The sequence below is a fragment of the Terrapene carolina genome, unplaced genomic scaffold, assembly GCF_002925995.2.
Source record: "Terrapene carolina triunguis isolate 2854851 unplaced genomic scaffold, T_m_triunguis-2.0 Scaffold68, whole genome shotgun sequence".
Classification (NCBI taxonomy): domain Eukaryota; kingdom Metazoa; phylum Chordata; order Testudines; family Emydidae; genus Terrapene; species Terrapene triunguis.
Genome location: NW_020664419.1, coordinates 13,480,037 through 13,497,944, shown reverse-complemented (window position 1 = coordinate 13,497,944; position 17,908 = coordinate 13,480,037). Strand labels below are relative to the sequence as shown.

Below are 17,908 nucleotides of genomic sequence, written 5' to 3'. Positions count from 1 at the left end.
TAGTAGGGTGCCATTTTTCTGAGGTTTGCAGCTGTTTGTCAGGAAGAACAGGTTGGAGCTGTACAGCTTTTGCTAACCTGTTCTCCCTGACTTTTGCCTTTCTCCAAAATGTCTTTCAACAAGGTTCAAAGTGAATTAAGGAAGAACAAATCTAGCCTTCAGTCACTGTGAATTGATTTGGGTAAATTATCTAGAACAAACAATTTATTTGGGGCAGGTAAGCCCTGATCCAGCAAAGCATGTGTTTAATTTGGACCATGGAAGTAATCCCAATGAAGTCTGACAATGCTGGTAGAGGGGAAAGACTAAATTACTGAGTTCCAGGGCAGCAGTAAGGGACAAAATTGTCTCTTGAATCAGAATGAGGTTTTGTGAGTTCAAATTGGGCATCCTATGAAGATGCTTCTACCAAGCACCTGCAGGGAGAGATGTTATTTTGTTTAGATTCCTATACTGTGTTTATCACTATGATATCTGAATTTTGCTGAACAGTGCCTGAGACATTTATTATATTTCTTTGGATTCTGCTCATTATGACTTTTAACTACTCTAGGGGACTGGGTTGACTAGATTGTGCTATATTTTCTAATCCGGCAATGTCACTGTGACTTACCTAAGCAAGCATTAGGTAGAGAGTGGAAACATTTCTGAAAGGTCAAATCATAAAACCGTAAAATCCAGAGGGAGTTATTTCAAGTGTATCACTCCCATGTATGAAAGTTTAATTGATGTCACTTGGCTGAAATTAATATCTCAGGATTGAAAGTTGATATGACATTATGTAAGATACCGTAGTAAAATGCATTTTTAGGATCAGATTTTAAACCCTCCTTGTGGTATCACAATTGGACATTGTGGAAATGATTATTATGTCACAAACAGAGGATTATGATGTCAGGTGGGGAATAAGTGGCAGAAGCAGATAAATTCTTAAGAAACAACGGAGATCCTGTTTTAATGCACTGTCTTCAGTAAGAAAGAATGAGGGAAGAGAAAGACGAGGAAATATGTGACACAGAAGAACACATGTTTCCAAATAAGATATTTTTCAAAGTTTTCCATAAGGTGACAGCTGCTTTCGCAAAGACCGCATTCTGCTCTCAGTGTAAATACAGAAGAACTGCATTGAGTTTCTCTAGCCCTGAACTTACACCCTGAACTGAAAGTAGATTTTGGCTCTAAGGCTTCACACTTAGGGTGACCAGATATCCCGATTTTATAGGGACAGTCCCGATATTCAGGGCTTTTTCTTATATAGGCGCCTATTACCCCCCACCTCCTGTCCCGATATTTCACACTTTCTATCTGGTTACCCTAAACACACTTCTTCCCCTCAAAATAGAGATGGGGGAATTGCCACCCATTGTATGATGTCATATATCATTCCACATTTGGGAAAAATAATGGAGAGGAAGTTTTGTTTGAAGTTTGGGTTGGTGGGTTGTTTGTTTCTTTCTTCTCCTTCCAATTTTCACAATTTATTGTGAAAGCCTCCTTTGCTGATACACAATACAGACCTTTTGGGCACACTGGAGGTCTTTAAACAGTTGGTTTTTCCATCATAATAAACCCTTTAAGGAGACTAATACTGTTCCCTATTGTTAACAATGTAATGCATGTTGTTTCAAGGCTCTTTAACAATAGTTAAAAGGAACTGTTTAGAATGAAATTAAGCTTCTGTAAAGTTATGTCTAAGGTAAAACATCCCTCTAGATCGATAAAGATAGGGCTCATATGTATCAGCTTTGTCTAGGGCCTGATGTAAAATAGCTTTCTAGGAGTCACCCTGTTTTTCATGGTTTTTCCCCCCCTGTCTTGGATTGGGAGTGGGACGAGGTTGCTGGTTGCTGAAAGCAAATGACTAGTAGCTTCAAAACGTAATTACTCACAAACCAACCTGCCACCTTCATTTGTATTCAACAGAGGCCTCATTTTTCCCCCTCACTGCTTAGTCTGTACTGATCAGTATATACAATGGAATTTTTGTCTCTTGCAAACATATTCTTGTTCCGTTTCACTTGAAGATGGAGATAAACATGTAAGAAAAAAATGCTGCAGACAGGTATTTACATTTAAAAGGGAAATACATAAAGAAAATACATACATTTCCAGAATACTTTGGTAATTTGGGAGAGGGTTCCATGAAGTAACTCTAGGATGCACATAAGCTTTACATTGTGAAGAAAAAAACAAGGGATCCATCCATCAGTAACATATTCTGAAATGCTGGGGAAAATGATGGACTTAAGAGGCTGATTATGATAAAAAATAATCGTATGTTATACAACGTATATCATATATGTTATGCAATGTGTGTGTGCCCAATCCTCTGCTAATGTAATCTGGTGTAACACCATTGTATTTAATGGAGTTACACCGATTTAACTGAGCTGAGGATCTGGCTCTATATAATATATATTGGTCCAGATTTTTCTCTTCCTGTTCTGGCCACTTACTAAGTGGTGGATTCTGGTTCAAAATGGCCAAATGAGAATTCCCCCCATCTCAGCTGGCATAAAGTGGCATTACCAGCTCCTTCACTGGCTATTCTTCCCATTCTGGTAGAGGGGGTGGGAATGCATCCGTGCACTGGTAATGCTCAACTGACATATGGTCCCGTAGTGACCATAGCCCCCTAGCTGCTCTAACTCATGCCAGGGTCAATGAAAATACACCATGAGAATCAGGGAGATATAACTTGTTCCCTGATGCCTTTCCCTCCACTCTGCCACCTCCTGCACAGATCAGATTTCAGCACCGGAGACAACTGAGTCACTTTCTTTCTATCTATACACACACAAAAAGAAACACATCAGTGTGCATACACTGACTATTTTTAGAACACCTGAGGAATAGAAACCAAGCTGGATGTTTAGTTTTTCCTCAAGAATTCCTGGGATGTTCGTGTGTCTAACCCATCCTTAAATTTTTACAACCAAGAGTTAGGTGACTAAATTGGTCCTGCTCCATCTAACTTTGCCTTGTAATTGAACATTTTCCACCAAAGACAAAAAGAGCCTGTCTTTCCTGTGTCTGTGTTTACCTGCTTCAAATATCATCAGAATGATGTCACAGGAACACACAGGAAAATAACATACAGTGAGCCCTTCTTAAATAGTTTCATGTTCAGCCTAGAGGAGGCATATGATGTCCTCTCTTCCCCTACCCTCCTTTCTGAAATCTCCATTCATCCGCAAGAGAGTTAATGCTTTCTTAGAGTTTGTTTTCCTTTGCCTTCCCTCCCACCCCTGTCCCACATCTCTCCCTTCAGACACACACACTTTACATATTGCTGCCACTAAAAGCATTCACAGAGGTCAAATTATTGAAAGTTCAGCTGAGTTTTCCTGATCTATCACAGTTTACCTACCACCCCCAGTTTCCACGGAGTATCTCAGTAGTGATTAAATAGCTATCAGTTTTTGGTCTAAAATAAACATGCACCAACGATATAGCTCCTACATTTTGTGTGATCTCTTTTGATCTTGCAAAGAATGTTTGCACCCCCACACTCTGTTTAACAGAATCAGGCTTCCCATTCCCTGTACAAGGAAAGCTTCATTAGAAAGACTTTTCCAGCATGGGAAGTCAGCTAGGACCAATGTGTGACAATGACAAGCAGTTGTTCTAATGTTCTTGCTCTGATGTCTTTGTCATATACTACTAATGAACCATTGAGTAGGGAAAAAAAATAACAGGAAAGAACAATGATTATAGCAGATGTTGCATAGGGACTCTGTGGTTTTTGCACATGACTCAAGTGCAATGCACCTAGGCTTTTTAAAAGCCCAGTGATGAATGAGTGCCATGGAAAATGGTGCTAATTTCTTTCAAGTGTTTGACACTCATCAATAGAGGTTACTAAGAAAATTGTCATAGGGCCGTGATGGGTCCCAGACATAGTAAGACTGGTGAGGGTCAGCTGCATAGAGTAGATGGCTTTCTAGGCCTGATGGGGAGCTCCCGCTCTATGAGGAAGGCGAGTCCAGCACTTAACTTGCTAGCCTGGTACTGGAGAGACTCAGGATCAATTCTCCTCCCTTCTACAGACTTCCTGTGTGACCTCGGGCAAGTCACTTATGACTAGATTTTTAAAATTATTTAGGTGCCTAACAATGCAGGTAACCCTGAAGCATTTTTAAAAAACCCACTAGGCACATATATGTAACTTTTTAGGTTACATATAGGACAAATACCTTTGTCTCTCTGTGCTTTAGTTTCCCTTCTGTAAAATGGGGATAAAAGCACTTTCCTACCATACAGGGGTGTTGTGAGTATAAATGTTTTAAAGATTGGCGCTCTGACAATATGGTAATCAGGGCAATGGAATAAGATGGATAGATATAAGTACTAAAGAGCCCACCTCTATAGCATCTTCATGTACATTCCAGTGGCCTGAGTCTTAGCATCTAGGGCAGAAGTCAGCTAGGGAAGGATCAAGAACAGGATTGGTGGATCATTTACCATTTCAGGCCATTTGCCTAATCCTTGTGGATTAGGGCAGTGGGGGATCAGTTGTTCTGTGGCTTGGTATTTGGGAGGGTATCTTTCCGCTCCAAAGAATCCCCTGGGCACAGCTTAGCTTCTTAGGGCTTGCTGTGGGGCTGGGTCAGGATTTAGGAGTTAGTTATATTATTTTGTTCTGTCTTGATTTTCTTGATGTCTGCTTTGCTGTGAAGAACTAATAAATTGACTCTCACATTTGTCCTCCCCCCCCCCATAAAGGGCATATATCCTTGCCAATATTTCTGCAGCTGATGTATATCAATCAATAAGCTTAACCAATCAGGGGGACTGAAGTAGCTGCAGTTGAAAGTTAAGAGATTTGATGCTTCTCTTCAGTTTGGAAGAGCACCCCACAGCTTATTCCGGCATCCATTGGAAACAGCAGTTAATGACCCATCCCATATGACAGGGGTATAAGCCTTTTGTGTCCATGGCACATGCCATGTGATTGGTGCTAGGCTATAAAGATCAATTTCTTACCAGCATGCCTTTGTGTCACACCTTTACTACATGTGGCAAAGCTACATGATCAGGTGTGTCTGATGATGGACCCCCACTCCATAGAATCGGAAATAATGGAACAGGTTTGCTTAGGTTTGAAGAGCAGTCTGAGTGCAACTGATCACATGAGTGTATAGTCTGTCTACAGAACAGGATGCAGAGAATATTCTTAAAGAATGTGATGAGGTGTTTAACTGACCGGAATGAATTATGAATAAAACACATCACATTGATATAGATCCCAACGTGCTGCCAAAAATACCTGCATCATATATAACCCCAATAGCACAGAGAAATAAAGTAAAAGCTGAATATGACAGGATGGTAAGTTTCAATGTTATTGAGAGAATACAGATACTGAGTTGGTTAACAGTATGGCCACATATAATAATACCAAACAAGTTAAGCATTTGTATAGATCCAAAAGATTTGAATAAGGCTACCAAAGACATGCCAAGACAGCGTTGCGGGCATCATGTCTAGCCTTCAAAATGCAAGAGTGTTTTCAAATTTGGATGCAAGCCAAGGATTTTGGCAAGTCCAGCCTGCTAAAGTGCAACTTTACCCTTTCAGCTCCCTTTTGTGTAGATATAGTATGCACCTATTTATCCAAATTATCTGGGGGACATCCGAAAGTTTCAGATAACTGGAAACTCAGAAACACAGAAGTGTAGTGTAAGTAGCACAGGGCTACATGGGGGACACACTGTGGATTTGATTAACTAGGATTTTTGGATAAAGGGAATTCAGAGAACTGGAATTATACTGTATATGTATGAATAATGTCTCTTTTTGATTGCCTGGGTACTTAAAATGTACCACAGCATTGAGACTTAGATCCTTTTAGGATCTGGATGGAAGTAGTTGTTGATTTAGGGTGACAATGATCAACACTACAAGGGATGACAGCATAAAATTCTGCAGTTTAGATTCATTGATTATAAGGCCAGAAGGAACCGCTATGATCATCTAGGCTGACCTCCTGTGTGACATAGTAAAACTTCAGCACATTAATTTGTTTGAACTAGAGAATACCCTTTAAAGCAGAAAACAACCACAAAAATCTTCAAGCTTCCAATCAAAGTAGATGTCTTATCTTTGCCAAAGTATAGAACTTTTAATCAAATTAGGAAAAAATGCCAGATCAAGCTGAGCAAAATTAATTATAGAGGACAAGTTCTCAGTGACTAATGAGAAGGAAAGGTGGAGACAACTGGGTAAGGACCCCCCAAAAGAAGTAGGACTTACAGAGATTCATAGGAATGTCAACATAGCTAAGTAAAGTAGCACCTAAGTAGCAGAAAATGATCATGACAATGCAAAAGTGCATTTGAAAATGTGAAATACAGAGCTGAGAAAGAGCTTTGTATAGCAGCACAGCCTTCAGGAGCTCCTGTAAGTACTAAAAGCAAGGAGCAGCAGCAAGAGGAGTTTGAAATAAATGTGACTTAAGTAATACTCATTTCTGTAAGAACATTTGACAAATGAGAAACACAAAATGACCCCAATTTACAAAAGCTTGAGAGGGTAATTCTAGATGGATAGCCAATGGGAAAAGCCCAGACACTTCCAAGCATAAACTTTTATAGGGACTATCGAGGTGAAATTACTGCATATGGAGAGAGGCTGTATAAAGAACATTGATTCATAATGCCACACAGCAGGAGGCCAGAAATGCTAAACAGAACCCACTATGCCTATCTGGCTTTTGAGAAGTATAACCACAGAGCTTGAGATGCCATATTCTAGCCAGGCATGCATGTTACTATGGAAGATAAGGCAGATAAGTGTAAAATCTGGAACAAGTACAGGAAACAGAATGTATAAGAAATGTTGTTTTTCTTGAACTGGAGCTGTTATACAGCACATCCAATAGCAATGTCATAATCCTTAAAGTCAATGACAAAATTCTCCTTTACTTCATTGGGAGAAGAATTCATTTGACTCAGGAATGGGTGAAGATCTGAACTGGATTTTACTTTCTCTGAACTGGTCTCGCCATCTATAAGACAGTCAATTAGGATTGTTTGCAAATGGATATGTTGACCAGGGGGGAAAGAAGAATCAATTGTAATTTGAAAGTAAGTTGTTGAACACCCTGAATTACAAGACTTTGCATTGCTGGGACTTGCTTTAAAAGACTAGGTCAGCTTGTGCCTACTAAGCAAAGTCCTTTGTGGGAGACTGTGTAGAGTCACCCTGTGCCAGCAGAAGCAACATATGGCATTGGGCTTCTTTGAGAGACAAAGTCTCCTGAAAACTGGGGAAGTGTAGCCATTGCCCTCCTCTTTAGAGGAGGTGAGCAGCATCTACTCTATTGATTGAGTGGCCAGCATTGCTTATTGGCGCTGAGCAGGGGGCAGGACCGTGGGCTCACCTTCTATTTCTTCCCATCTTCTTGGGTTGGCACAGACATGTCAAATCTCACTCACTGGGTGTGAGACTCACTCATTAGCTTGCTGTCTCACCCACACACACATTCCTAGGCTTATCTCACTCATTTTGAGTAAATATATACAGGTGTAAATTATTTTTACTCAGGCACTGAAAGAGACCTCAGGAAGAGGGCTTACAGCTTGGAGAGTGGCTTTCCAAATTTGTGTACTGTGGTAACCATGGAGACAACAGGCCCATGTTCTATACATGTGCAAAAGGAGAAAGGAGACTATGTGGGGGGAGAAGGGTGTGTGTGTGTGTGTGTGTGTGTGTGTGTGTGTGTGTGTGTGTGAATACTTGATGTTCAAAAAAATATGAGTTCACCCAAAACTGAGCAGGACTTGATCGAAAGTTTTCGGGTTCTGCAAAATACAGTTCAAAATTTAAATCACACTGGACAAATTCATGTCCTCAGGGTTCTCCAATCATCCAGGTTTTTGTTCCAACCAGCAAATAATTATTTTTTATTACAATCCAATGGTTTGCATTGCATATAGAATTCTCATGAGCCTTAGACTTCAATATGAATTAGGACATTTAAGTGTTTCATATGCAATATTAAGCAGTGTACATTTTTAAACAAATGATTAAGTGCTGGTTGGATTAAAAACCTGGACTATTGGATGTCGCCAAGGACCAAAGATGAGAGTCCCTTTTTTAAGCAATGACCTACCACACCACTCTTTGGCCTTGAATCTCACTTTTTGGGGTTGTAAATCTGACTCTTAAGGACAGCGAAACCCTGCTATCTCAGTTGTCATGTCCCTTTGGAAAGCATCGGGACTGTGATTGTGAGTGGCCCCTGCATGGGGGGCAAAAAGAGAGAAAGTTTCTCATACCCTTGTGGCTCATGTCTATGTTTTCTTTCTCAAAATGAAGACTTAAATAGCTTTACTACTCATGGTATGCAATCCATATTTTTTGTGCAATATTGGTCAGAAACAATGATTTATTTATTTCATTTCCTGGAAAATAGCCTAGAGTGATTCTCTCTCTCTCTCTCTCTCTTTCTCTCTCTCTCTATATATATATCTTATATATAAAGATTCATTTTTAGCTACTTATTCTTTTATACTTATGAGAAAAAAAGGAGCTAGATCTCTTTTATCCAACTAGCAGTAAATTGAGTGTAACAACATCATTGTAAAATGATGTGCTTTTATAAAGTCCTGAATATGGTGCATCTTTTGTGTTTTGTTTCTTATTGTTTGCTTTACACAAAAGGATAATTCATTAGGCCAATTCTCCAAATAATCTCAAAGTGACATGAATTCCTCTGCAGAGTGAATGTCTGTAGTAAGTAATCCATGGAAAACAGACAGGCGTCTCTTGTCATTTTGGAGCTTTAATCCACTGCCCGGAGCATGAAAATGCTCAGGATAACAAGTGTGGGAATGACCAAAATCAACATTATTTTTTGGATTTTATTTTCTTTACAATGCCGCTGATCAGTAGAATTGCTGAATCTGGCAGATACAATGCCCTTGGATTAAGGAATTAAACTCGGGAGGAAGAAGAATTTGTTAAAGAGGGATGGAAAAAAAACGTTTTTTCCCTTTGGCAAATGTTAAGCAATGAAACCAGTGTTGACAGAATGTTTAGGTCTAGTTTACAACAGTATTAAGCCCCCCCACCCCTTTTTTTTAAAGTGTTTAAGTTTTTAATTAGAATAAAAACCATCTGCAGTTTTTCAAATATGTACTTCCGTTTGAACCTCAGAATAGAGTAAACCTTATATCCTAAAGAGTGAATTTGTACTTGCGTATAGGTGTAGAAAACTGATGTTGTATTCTATTGGGGCCAGATTATGATGCTTTTACATTGACTTTACTGACACTATTTATATGATTAGTTATTCACCAATGTGAGTAAGAGAGTCATAATTTGACCCTTAGCTTCTACTGTCCTAAAATATCTGTCAATCTTTTCATTCTGGAAAAGTTTAAAACAAAATAGATGGAAATACTAAACTGCTTGGACAACATGCTTATTTTAGTAAAGGTTGACTTCCTATGCTTACTTGAATGTTTGACGATTCTGCATGGCTGGAAGACTCTGGTAATCCTTCAAGCACTGAAGAAGGAGAGTGAGTGTGTGTGTGTGGGGGGGCAGGTTTATGTTTGTATTTAAAGTTTTCCTTAACACTTAGCAGACATTGGGGTCTTCCTGCAGTCTTCCTTCACCCTTTATGATCAGAGGAAAAAAACCCAACTTCATTAATGAGTTTCACCCAATTATTAAAAAAAACCAAACAAACAAAAACACACATAAAATAATACCAGAGTGTCCAAGCAATTGGAAGGTTGTGGACATCTTACATTTATAAGAATCCTTTGGAGAATCCCCCAGTATAATTTACAAGCCCCGCTGGACCTATACATGTCTTGAACTGACTGTTGAAGTGAGCTTTACTAGGAATTTCTTTTGCTGGATTGGGATGGGGGGGAGGGTAAAGGAACTTTTCCTAACAAGGCTTTAAAAGCTTCAGTGGTAAAGTTATGTTGATGGAAGTCTCCCTTACTTGTTCACTGAGAGCAAGTCACACAGGATTACACTATGGGCAGGAGATGTTATTTATGTGGGTGGCACTATTCAGGGTTTATTTTTTGCAGGGGGTGTTTTTTTATTCAAAATAGTAAAATCAAATCAAATCTAATCCCCCAACTGGCTATAAAATCGCTCGTGCCTTTGGAGGTGAATTTATAGCTCCGTGCCTTTCACGAGCTTGGTGGAGGTTTCTCTTCCCTCCTCTAATCTCTGCCTAGATGTTTTTTGCATGTGTTGTGTGACAGCAGGGGAAGGGGAGTGGGTTGTGCTTTTCTCTTCTCCCATTGTCAGCTAGTGTAAGAGCGTGTTGGGAAAAACCTGTCTGCGGGATCCTGTGTCATCTCCCGCTACATGTGCACAGGGAAAGTCAGTGCTGCTCGCTGTGCCTCTCTGTTTTCCTTTCATTCAGTTGCTTGCACTGAAGCAGGGAGCAGGATTAGCTCGTGGCACTGGCTATCAGAGGAGCGTAGATAAAAGGCACAGCTCCTTAAGCGCCACTGCTACAGCCCTTGTTATTTTTTCCCCCCTTCCCCACAACAGTTGTGCCTCATTATCCACTGTCTGGCTCAATTTTTGTGCCCGTGTATTGGAAGGGGCTTGAAGTTTTCCCTGCTCCACCGACTGTGGCAGAAGAAGGAGAGATGTTCTATAGCATGGCCATGAGGTCTTGATTGTTCTGCGTTTATGAATGAAACTGACCTCAATCACCTGTTACCTCCAGTTTCTAGATTGGTTGAAGTTCTGCGGCTGTACCCTACAGGACCGAGGGCACCGAGACTCCAATATACAAGGACCCTACAGTATCGTCTGCAGCATGAGCTGGCTGAATAGGATTGCATTGCTTTTCTTGGGAGTATTACTAGCAGAAAGAGTGAACTGCCAGCATGTGAAGAATAACGTGCCAAGACTCAAATTATCCTATAAAGGTAAGTCTGTTGTTATCTTTTATTTCCTCTCTCTCTCTCTCTTTTCCTAGGATCTGTTCCTATTTTTCCTGCTTTTCCTTATAACTAAAAAAATGGAGATTTGTGTTATAGAAAATATTTTCAAACACTTAAAAACCCATCTTATGTTCAATACTACTCAGTTTAAATGCAGACAAAGAAGAGTTAGTTACATTTGCAGACAACGATTCTAGAATATGCTGATTTTTGTAAGAACATTATATTATTTCATAGGACTTTACTCTTTAAAAATGATTAGACATATTTGACCACCCAATTAATCTTTGTGCTGCTCTGGGCATGTTGTACAGCTACAACAGAGTATTTATCTAGTTCAAACATGATGGAATAGAGGGAGATTTATGTTGGGTTTTTTTATGCATGAAGTGGTTAAATCTCAGTCATGAATATTCAGTTTGTACAGATCTGACAATCAGATGCCTCACATAAGCAGTAGATGGTGGGTTTGCCAAGAAAGTATAAACTGAAAGGAACAGATCAGCTCCAGAAAAAGGAATAATGTACTAGAAATATTGTATGTGGATCTTCAATGCAATGCAATTTTTTTTCTTAAATGAAATTGTATCATATGTACTTTAAGTATATTTCAGTAATCATTAGAGAGAATGTGTTATTTAGGGAAGATAACCATGATATTACACTTACCTTTGGAAATTGGCATAGCATTAGACACAATGCATTGTCAGTAATTAACTTTAGTAAAATTATTGCTATTATTAAAAGTCAGGACTCTGAAGAACCAGGCATACCCTCTCCCTTATCATTGCAGGACATTTCATTAAAGATTCTATATATGTACATTGTAGAGAGAAAAAATAAAAAGCTGGACAGTATACAAATGGGATAGAAAATTAAACTGTAAGAGCTAGCTATTATTATTACTAAAAGAGGTTTCCACCCCTAAAAGTTGACTTCTTATAATCCCAGATGATTTATGGTGGGGAGATGGGGGAAAGTAGCTTGAGTTCAAAATGTGTGTGTGTGTGTGTGTGTGTGTGTGTGTGTGTGGAGGGGAGAAATGTACCATTTCTACAATGCAAAAAAGTGAACATGTGTGTTTCTGGTCATAGATGTCAATCTCTGTCTGCTGTATAGTCTATATATCTTATGCCAGGAGAAGTATGTTCTCTACTTTTTGCATAACAGGCAAAATCTGTCTTTCTGGTGGCACAAGTGTGAAGAAAGAAACACCTAAGTGATTCCAGACAGTCGTCATTTTCACACTTTAAATCAGAAAATTAAACACCTATAAAACTTGGATGTGTTTTGACTTCATTGTGAAATAAATGAATGTGCATATTTTAAAAAGAACGTGCGTGTGTGTAAGCACCACTTTATATATGAAAAGGACGCTACATGGTTCTCAAAATGTGTCACTTTGTGAGAAAAATATTTTATATTTAATAAATACAAATTGGTTATTTTAAATAATTTAATCTGAGAGACAACCTCATGCATGTGCCATGTTATAAAACTCTTTAAATACCACTTTCACTGTTTGTGATCTAACTTCCAAACTTTAATGAGCCTACTGTAAAACTCAATTAAATTATTATATAGGAGTTTAACTTCAAGTGTTGCTTAAAAGTGAACCATTAAAGTGTTTAATGGCTAATTAATAATTGTTTGCTATTTTTCACCCCATTAAAGTTTATTGAGGGCTCAATTCTGCCACTCATACTAATGCTGAATCTTCTCATTGAAATCAGTGGGACTAGCTGCGTAATAAAGTGATACTTTGGTTTGAGGAAGGGTGGCAGAATCTGGCCCATAGTTTGTATACATTGATACGATATCCAAACATATAACCAGCTTTGCAACACTTGATTATTCTGCTGGCTGGCTGTTTTTAACTTCTGCTTCTGTTGGGAACAAGAATCTAATTCTCACAGTTTTTTATTTAATAAACACCAGCTTCTAGGGCAAAGTTTTTCACAATAGTAACTCAGGAAACTGATAGACTCCTTGGTGCTGTTTGTGTAATTGACTGAACAAGCAGTAAAAATGAAATGACCGCAAGACAATGAGTACTCTAGCTCCAATCCTGCAAAACACTTAAGGGCCTGCTTAATTTTAAGCATGTGCGAAATAAGAGCTCTATCCTGCAAGGTGCTGAGCACATTAGGCCAGTCTACCAAAACACTTACGCATGTGCTTAACTTTAAACCTTTGGGTAGTCCTACTGACTGCTTGGGTCTACTAACATGCTTACAGTTGAACACATGCTTAAGAGTTCTGCTGGAGCGAGGCCAAAGTGTTCAGCATGTTGCAGGATGGACTCATACGTTTCTAGTTATTATAAAATAGAGAAAAGTAAGACTTATCAGCTGGTGTTTTTCAGATGGCTAATTATCCTTCTGATAAAATGCCGTGTGGATAAATAGGCGCAGTGCTTTGTGAGTATGCTGCTTTAAGAGCTGTGCCTAGTGAAAATATAGTTTGTGGGCAATGAAAGAATATATTACATATCAATGTGGATCTCATGTGAAGATACCATAGGCCATTTTCTTACCAGTGGGTCTAATGGGTATTAAAACTACTAGCAATTAGGAAAAATAACACCCCACTCCTCCAATTACCTAGCAGTTCTATTTCTGCATAGAGAGCCAGGCAGTTTAATAAAATAAACTGTGAAATGAATGAGAACATGCAGGGTAAAAAAGAATGTGTCAAACAATTTTTCTTCTGTTGTTTTACTCACAGTCATTGTGTTTTTGTTTTTGAATGTACACTTGATTTTTGCCTAAGCAAATGCCTTGTAGCCAGTTGTCACTGTTTTGTTTCTAAAGAACAATAGGGATTTATTTTAGCTTCTTGTTTTTTTCTGACTAATTAGATGTCAAACATAGTTAAAACATGCAGGCATTTGGCTTTAAAATTTCCAAAGTGATTCATGAAGGGTTAAATCCCTGCCAACCTTAATTTCCTATGGTCACTTGTTTTCAAAGGTCCACTATTAGCTCTGTCATTTCTCAGGTTGCCAGATAGACATTTCAGTGAAGTCCCATTCTTACTTTCTTTTGACTTCCCGTTGCTCAGTCTCACAGATTAGAAGTATCATATCGAGCACATTTTGTGTAGGGCAAGGGAGGGAGTCCATGTAATAAATATATTATAAATTGGGCCACCTTTATGGAAGAGGGACCAAAAAGATGCTTTCAGGTTCATTGCAGAAGTGACATGTTAGAAAAATGGGGTCTCTTGGCTTTGTAGCAGTCAGATTTGGGCAGCTCACCAGGGAAAGCAAATATGGGGCGAACAGAGATGACATCCTGTCCTTATTGAAGTCAATACTCGCAAAACTCACATTGACTTCAGGAGAAGTCAGGATTTCATCCCATAAATCTCAAACACAAACATTTCGCGTATGTCCATGAATGGAAAGAGATCTGGCCCAGACAATATTTCTTTCCGATTCTTTTCATTGACTTCTGTGGGCTTTGGATCATGTCCTAAATATGGGGAAAAAATTAGCTTAAAACTATTGCAGGTTAAACTGATCCCCACCACCTCCACCTCCTTTTTGTAGCTATTTAAGGCTGCATCTGGAGAAATAACAAAAAGAAATTTAATTTCCAAGATGCAAAGAAAGCCTTTAATAAAACAACTGTTAAACAGTGAGGAAATAACATGTTCTTAAAGTTTCTTTTTATCCCAATGACTTGTGTTTCAATGAACAGTGTAATGAGCTCTACTATGTTATTAGGTTGTAGGTTCTGTTCAGAAAGCATCTATTATATATAGAGTTCTCTGTGTGATGGTGATCAAGTTGTGAGTGCAAAGTTTAAAACAATAAATATAGTCTTAGCTCCACATGGATTTTTCCTTTCTTTCCTTCCCTTTTTTTCCATCTGCTCCATCTCTCTCTTTTTCTTTTATGCAGTGAACCAACAGCATAAACAAATGCTAGATCTAGCTACAAGAAGTTTTGTTTTTGTTATTACTAAAAAGAATTCCCATTAAAATACCTTGTTTCATAAATCTCTCCCCGAGGCAACTCTGATTTTTGTCATGAGTAAATCTTGTGAACTCAAAGTTTCTCATATCCATCTGTCTCATCCCATTTGTTTATTGAAAATTTCTAAATCCTCTTAGTATGTTTGGTAAAAGTACATATGTGGTTCTTTTTTTTTATTGTTGCTCAATTGGATGCACGTTACTTAAGAATAAGTAACTGGACGAAGATTGCATGTAGATTCAGTTGTGCTACTCCCTGGTTTGCATTCAAGCCATAGTAAGAATAGATATTTTGCCTAAAACTGGAATGAAAATAAGAGCTGCCCCCAGACTCTGTGTATGATCAACCTACAAATGTGCCAGAATTTCATTCACTCTCTTATAGACAAGTAGCACTGAACTATCTGGGTACATGTGAGTCTACGTATGATATTTAATTGGTAAGGTAGTTTATCAACTTGTCCTACTTGCACTTGATAACTTGCAGGTGTTTTTTTCTCCCTAATTCTATAGCCAGCCACATAATACCACTACAAAACAAAACAAAACAAAAAATCAGAGAGCATTGTAGTAAGAGCATTAATAATGTACAGGGCCTGATTGGAGACATGTCTCTCCTCACTTAATATCACAGTTTGTCTCAAAACTCAAGATACCTGTTTATAGGGTCTTATAATTAAATTACATTATGCATACATCGTCCTCTCTGGAAACCTCTCTTTTCAGTCTCATTGTGAAGAAGATAAGGGAACTGAGAACTTGGAAAGAGGAGCAGGGAGGTAGGAAAAACAAGTGTTTATGGACATAAGCAAGGACTTGTAAGATTCTCCAGCCCCCGTTCTCAGTAGATTGCAAAAAGATCTACAGTTCAGGCTCCTGTTATGTCAAGATCCATTTGTCACAGGAGTTGGGAGTACAGGACTTAGATGCAGCCACAAGATTTTCAGGCAGCCTTGGTCCTGATCCTGGAGTATGTTAGTGTAGCTTAGATGCTGATCTCACTAACATTAGCTGACTGTGCTCCCCAAGAAGGCCAGATACCAGATAAGAATGGTCAGAACAGAACAGAGGCCCACTGTGACACAGCCTTTCTGCCCCCAGCATACCCCCTACACTGGAGAGAGGGGAAGTTGGTGTAGAGACTAGTTAAAATGTTTTACATCAGCTGAGATCTTGCCTGTGTAGGGGAATTCTCAACTGGCCATTTAGCACAAAAGATTCAAAGTGACCAGAACAAGGAGGAAGAGAAGCCGGCCCTACATTTTTATTTTATCTTCCCAATTTTCCCATTAAATGCTAGTAAAGAAAGTGTGGTTTCTGAATTACAAAACTCCCCCTTTCTGGGAGGTCTGACTATTTCCATGTAACTCGGCCTGCTATACAGTTTCTTGTTCATAAAAGGTGCTGGGTTGATAGTAATGGAAACTGTGCTCTTCTCTTTGTCTATGGAGCAGCTTGCCCTTGCTGCTTGTTGCATCATATTTAAAGCCCTGATCCAGCAAAGAATTGAATCAGATCAATGGTCCCATTGAACTCAGTGGGACTACTCACATCATGATTCAAATCTAGCATGCGTTTCAGTGCTTTGCTGGATTGGGACTTAGATTCATCTCTGAGTGCTTGGGACACATTTAGGTACATGTTGGTACCACAACATCTGACCAAAAAAAAGTTTAAAATAGGGAAATCAGCATGTACAGGGTTATTCCAGTGTTCATGGTCTACTAACACCTATCCGCAAAAAGAACAGGAGTACTTGTGGCATCTTAGAGACTAACAAATTTATTAGAGCATAAGCTTTCGTGGGCTACAACCCACTTCTTCGGATGCATCTAATAAATTTGTTAGTCTCTAAGGTGCCACAAGTACTCCTGTTCTTTTTGCGGATACAGACTAACACGGCTGCTACTCTGAAACCTAACACCTATCCATTATTACACATGTATAGTACATGAATACATGGAATTATATCAGAGAGGAAATCACTAAATGATTCCTATTTTTGACTTTCCTAAAAGAAGATGTGTTTTTCAGGTTTCATTTAATATATTGCCATATTCTGTTCCCTTCACTTGTGGTTTTGGTTTGACTACATCCTTAAAATGATCACTGATGATTCAACATGCAACATCTTCTGCAGTTGGTGTTAGAGAGTCTTCTTTCTATTTGTCTTTTCTGGGCTGCAGGCTCACCCTTTATTGCTCTCATGTTCATGCCTGACAAATTGTAATGGAAGCAATAATCATGTAAAGATGCGCCAATGTTTTGAATAGCTCCCATATCAGCCAGAGTCTGACTTGACCTCAATTCAATTTGAAGCAAAATAAGATCTCTACCTGAGGCGGTGCCTGAGTGCGGGAGATGAAAACAAATCCCTGTAAGTGATGTCAAGGACTGTGACATTCTACTTCCAAGTTTCAAAGTTAAAAAAGGGTAAAATCATTCTCAGGATCCCACATGCTTATTTTTAAACTAGTGGACAGTGGCAGCTCTAGGTCAAATTTGTAGATGAGGCTCTGTAATTTGCCTTAGTGTGCTTATTAATTAAGGTCACTTGTGGATGTTCCCTTCAGTGCTCTGCTGTGGGTGGTGGGCTATTCAGCGAATTCCTTCTACTGTAGCATTAAAGCCCCTTCTGGAATGTGCATATGTACACTGTGCAGTCACAGGGGCCTGCCCTATGCAGCCTTCATGTGGGCTAGCTCATCTCGTCCGGTAACAGCTGTGAATGGTGAGCATAACTCTGGTGATGGTAAATTCACTTTTATTTTCCTAATTTTTTTGAGTAGTGCAGAACCCCATTGCCCCCAGTGAAAGAGCCAGAGGGGAGCTCGCCTCCGCTGTTGAGGACACAAACATTTTTAAAAGTGCTGTAGGCTCCCTCACCACTCAAAAGTGCTCCCTGTTACAGCTCTCTCTGTCTCTCTCTCTCATAAACATTACTGTACTTTGACTCTCAACTAGGCGAACCTCATGGAGCTGGAGTTGGGCTTGGA

General features: G+C 39.1%; 1 protein-coding gene across 3 annotated transcripts in view; it reads left to right on the top strand.

Annotated features, from left to right (window-relative positions):
* SEMA3A (semaphorin 3A) overlaps positions 1–17,908 on the top strand; it is a 284,250-nt gene that overhangs the window by 72,729 nt on the left and 193,613 nt on the right. Inside the window, exons 1-2 of one of the 3 annotated variants that reach the window (XM_024194460.3) lie at positions 9,950–10,021; positions 10,712–10,916. In XM_024194460.3, the coding sequence (XP_024050228.2) occupies positions 10,805–10,916 (112 nt within the window). In that variant the 5' untranslated portion in view covers positions 9,950–10,021; positions 10,712–10,804. Of the gene's footprint in view, positions 1–9,949; positions 10,022–10,503; positions 10,917–17,908 lie in introns of those variants that run through there. The other 2 variants (XM_024194461.3, XM_024194459.3) reach the window with 2 other exon arrangements.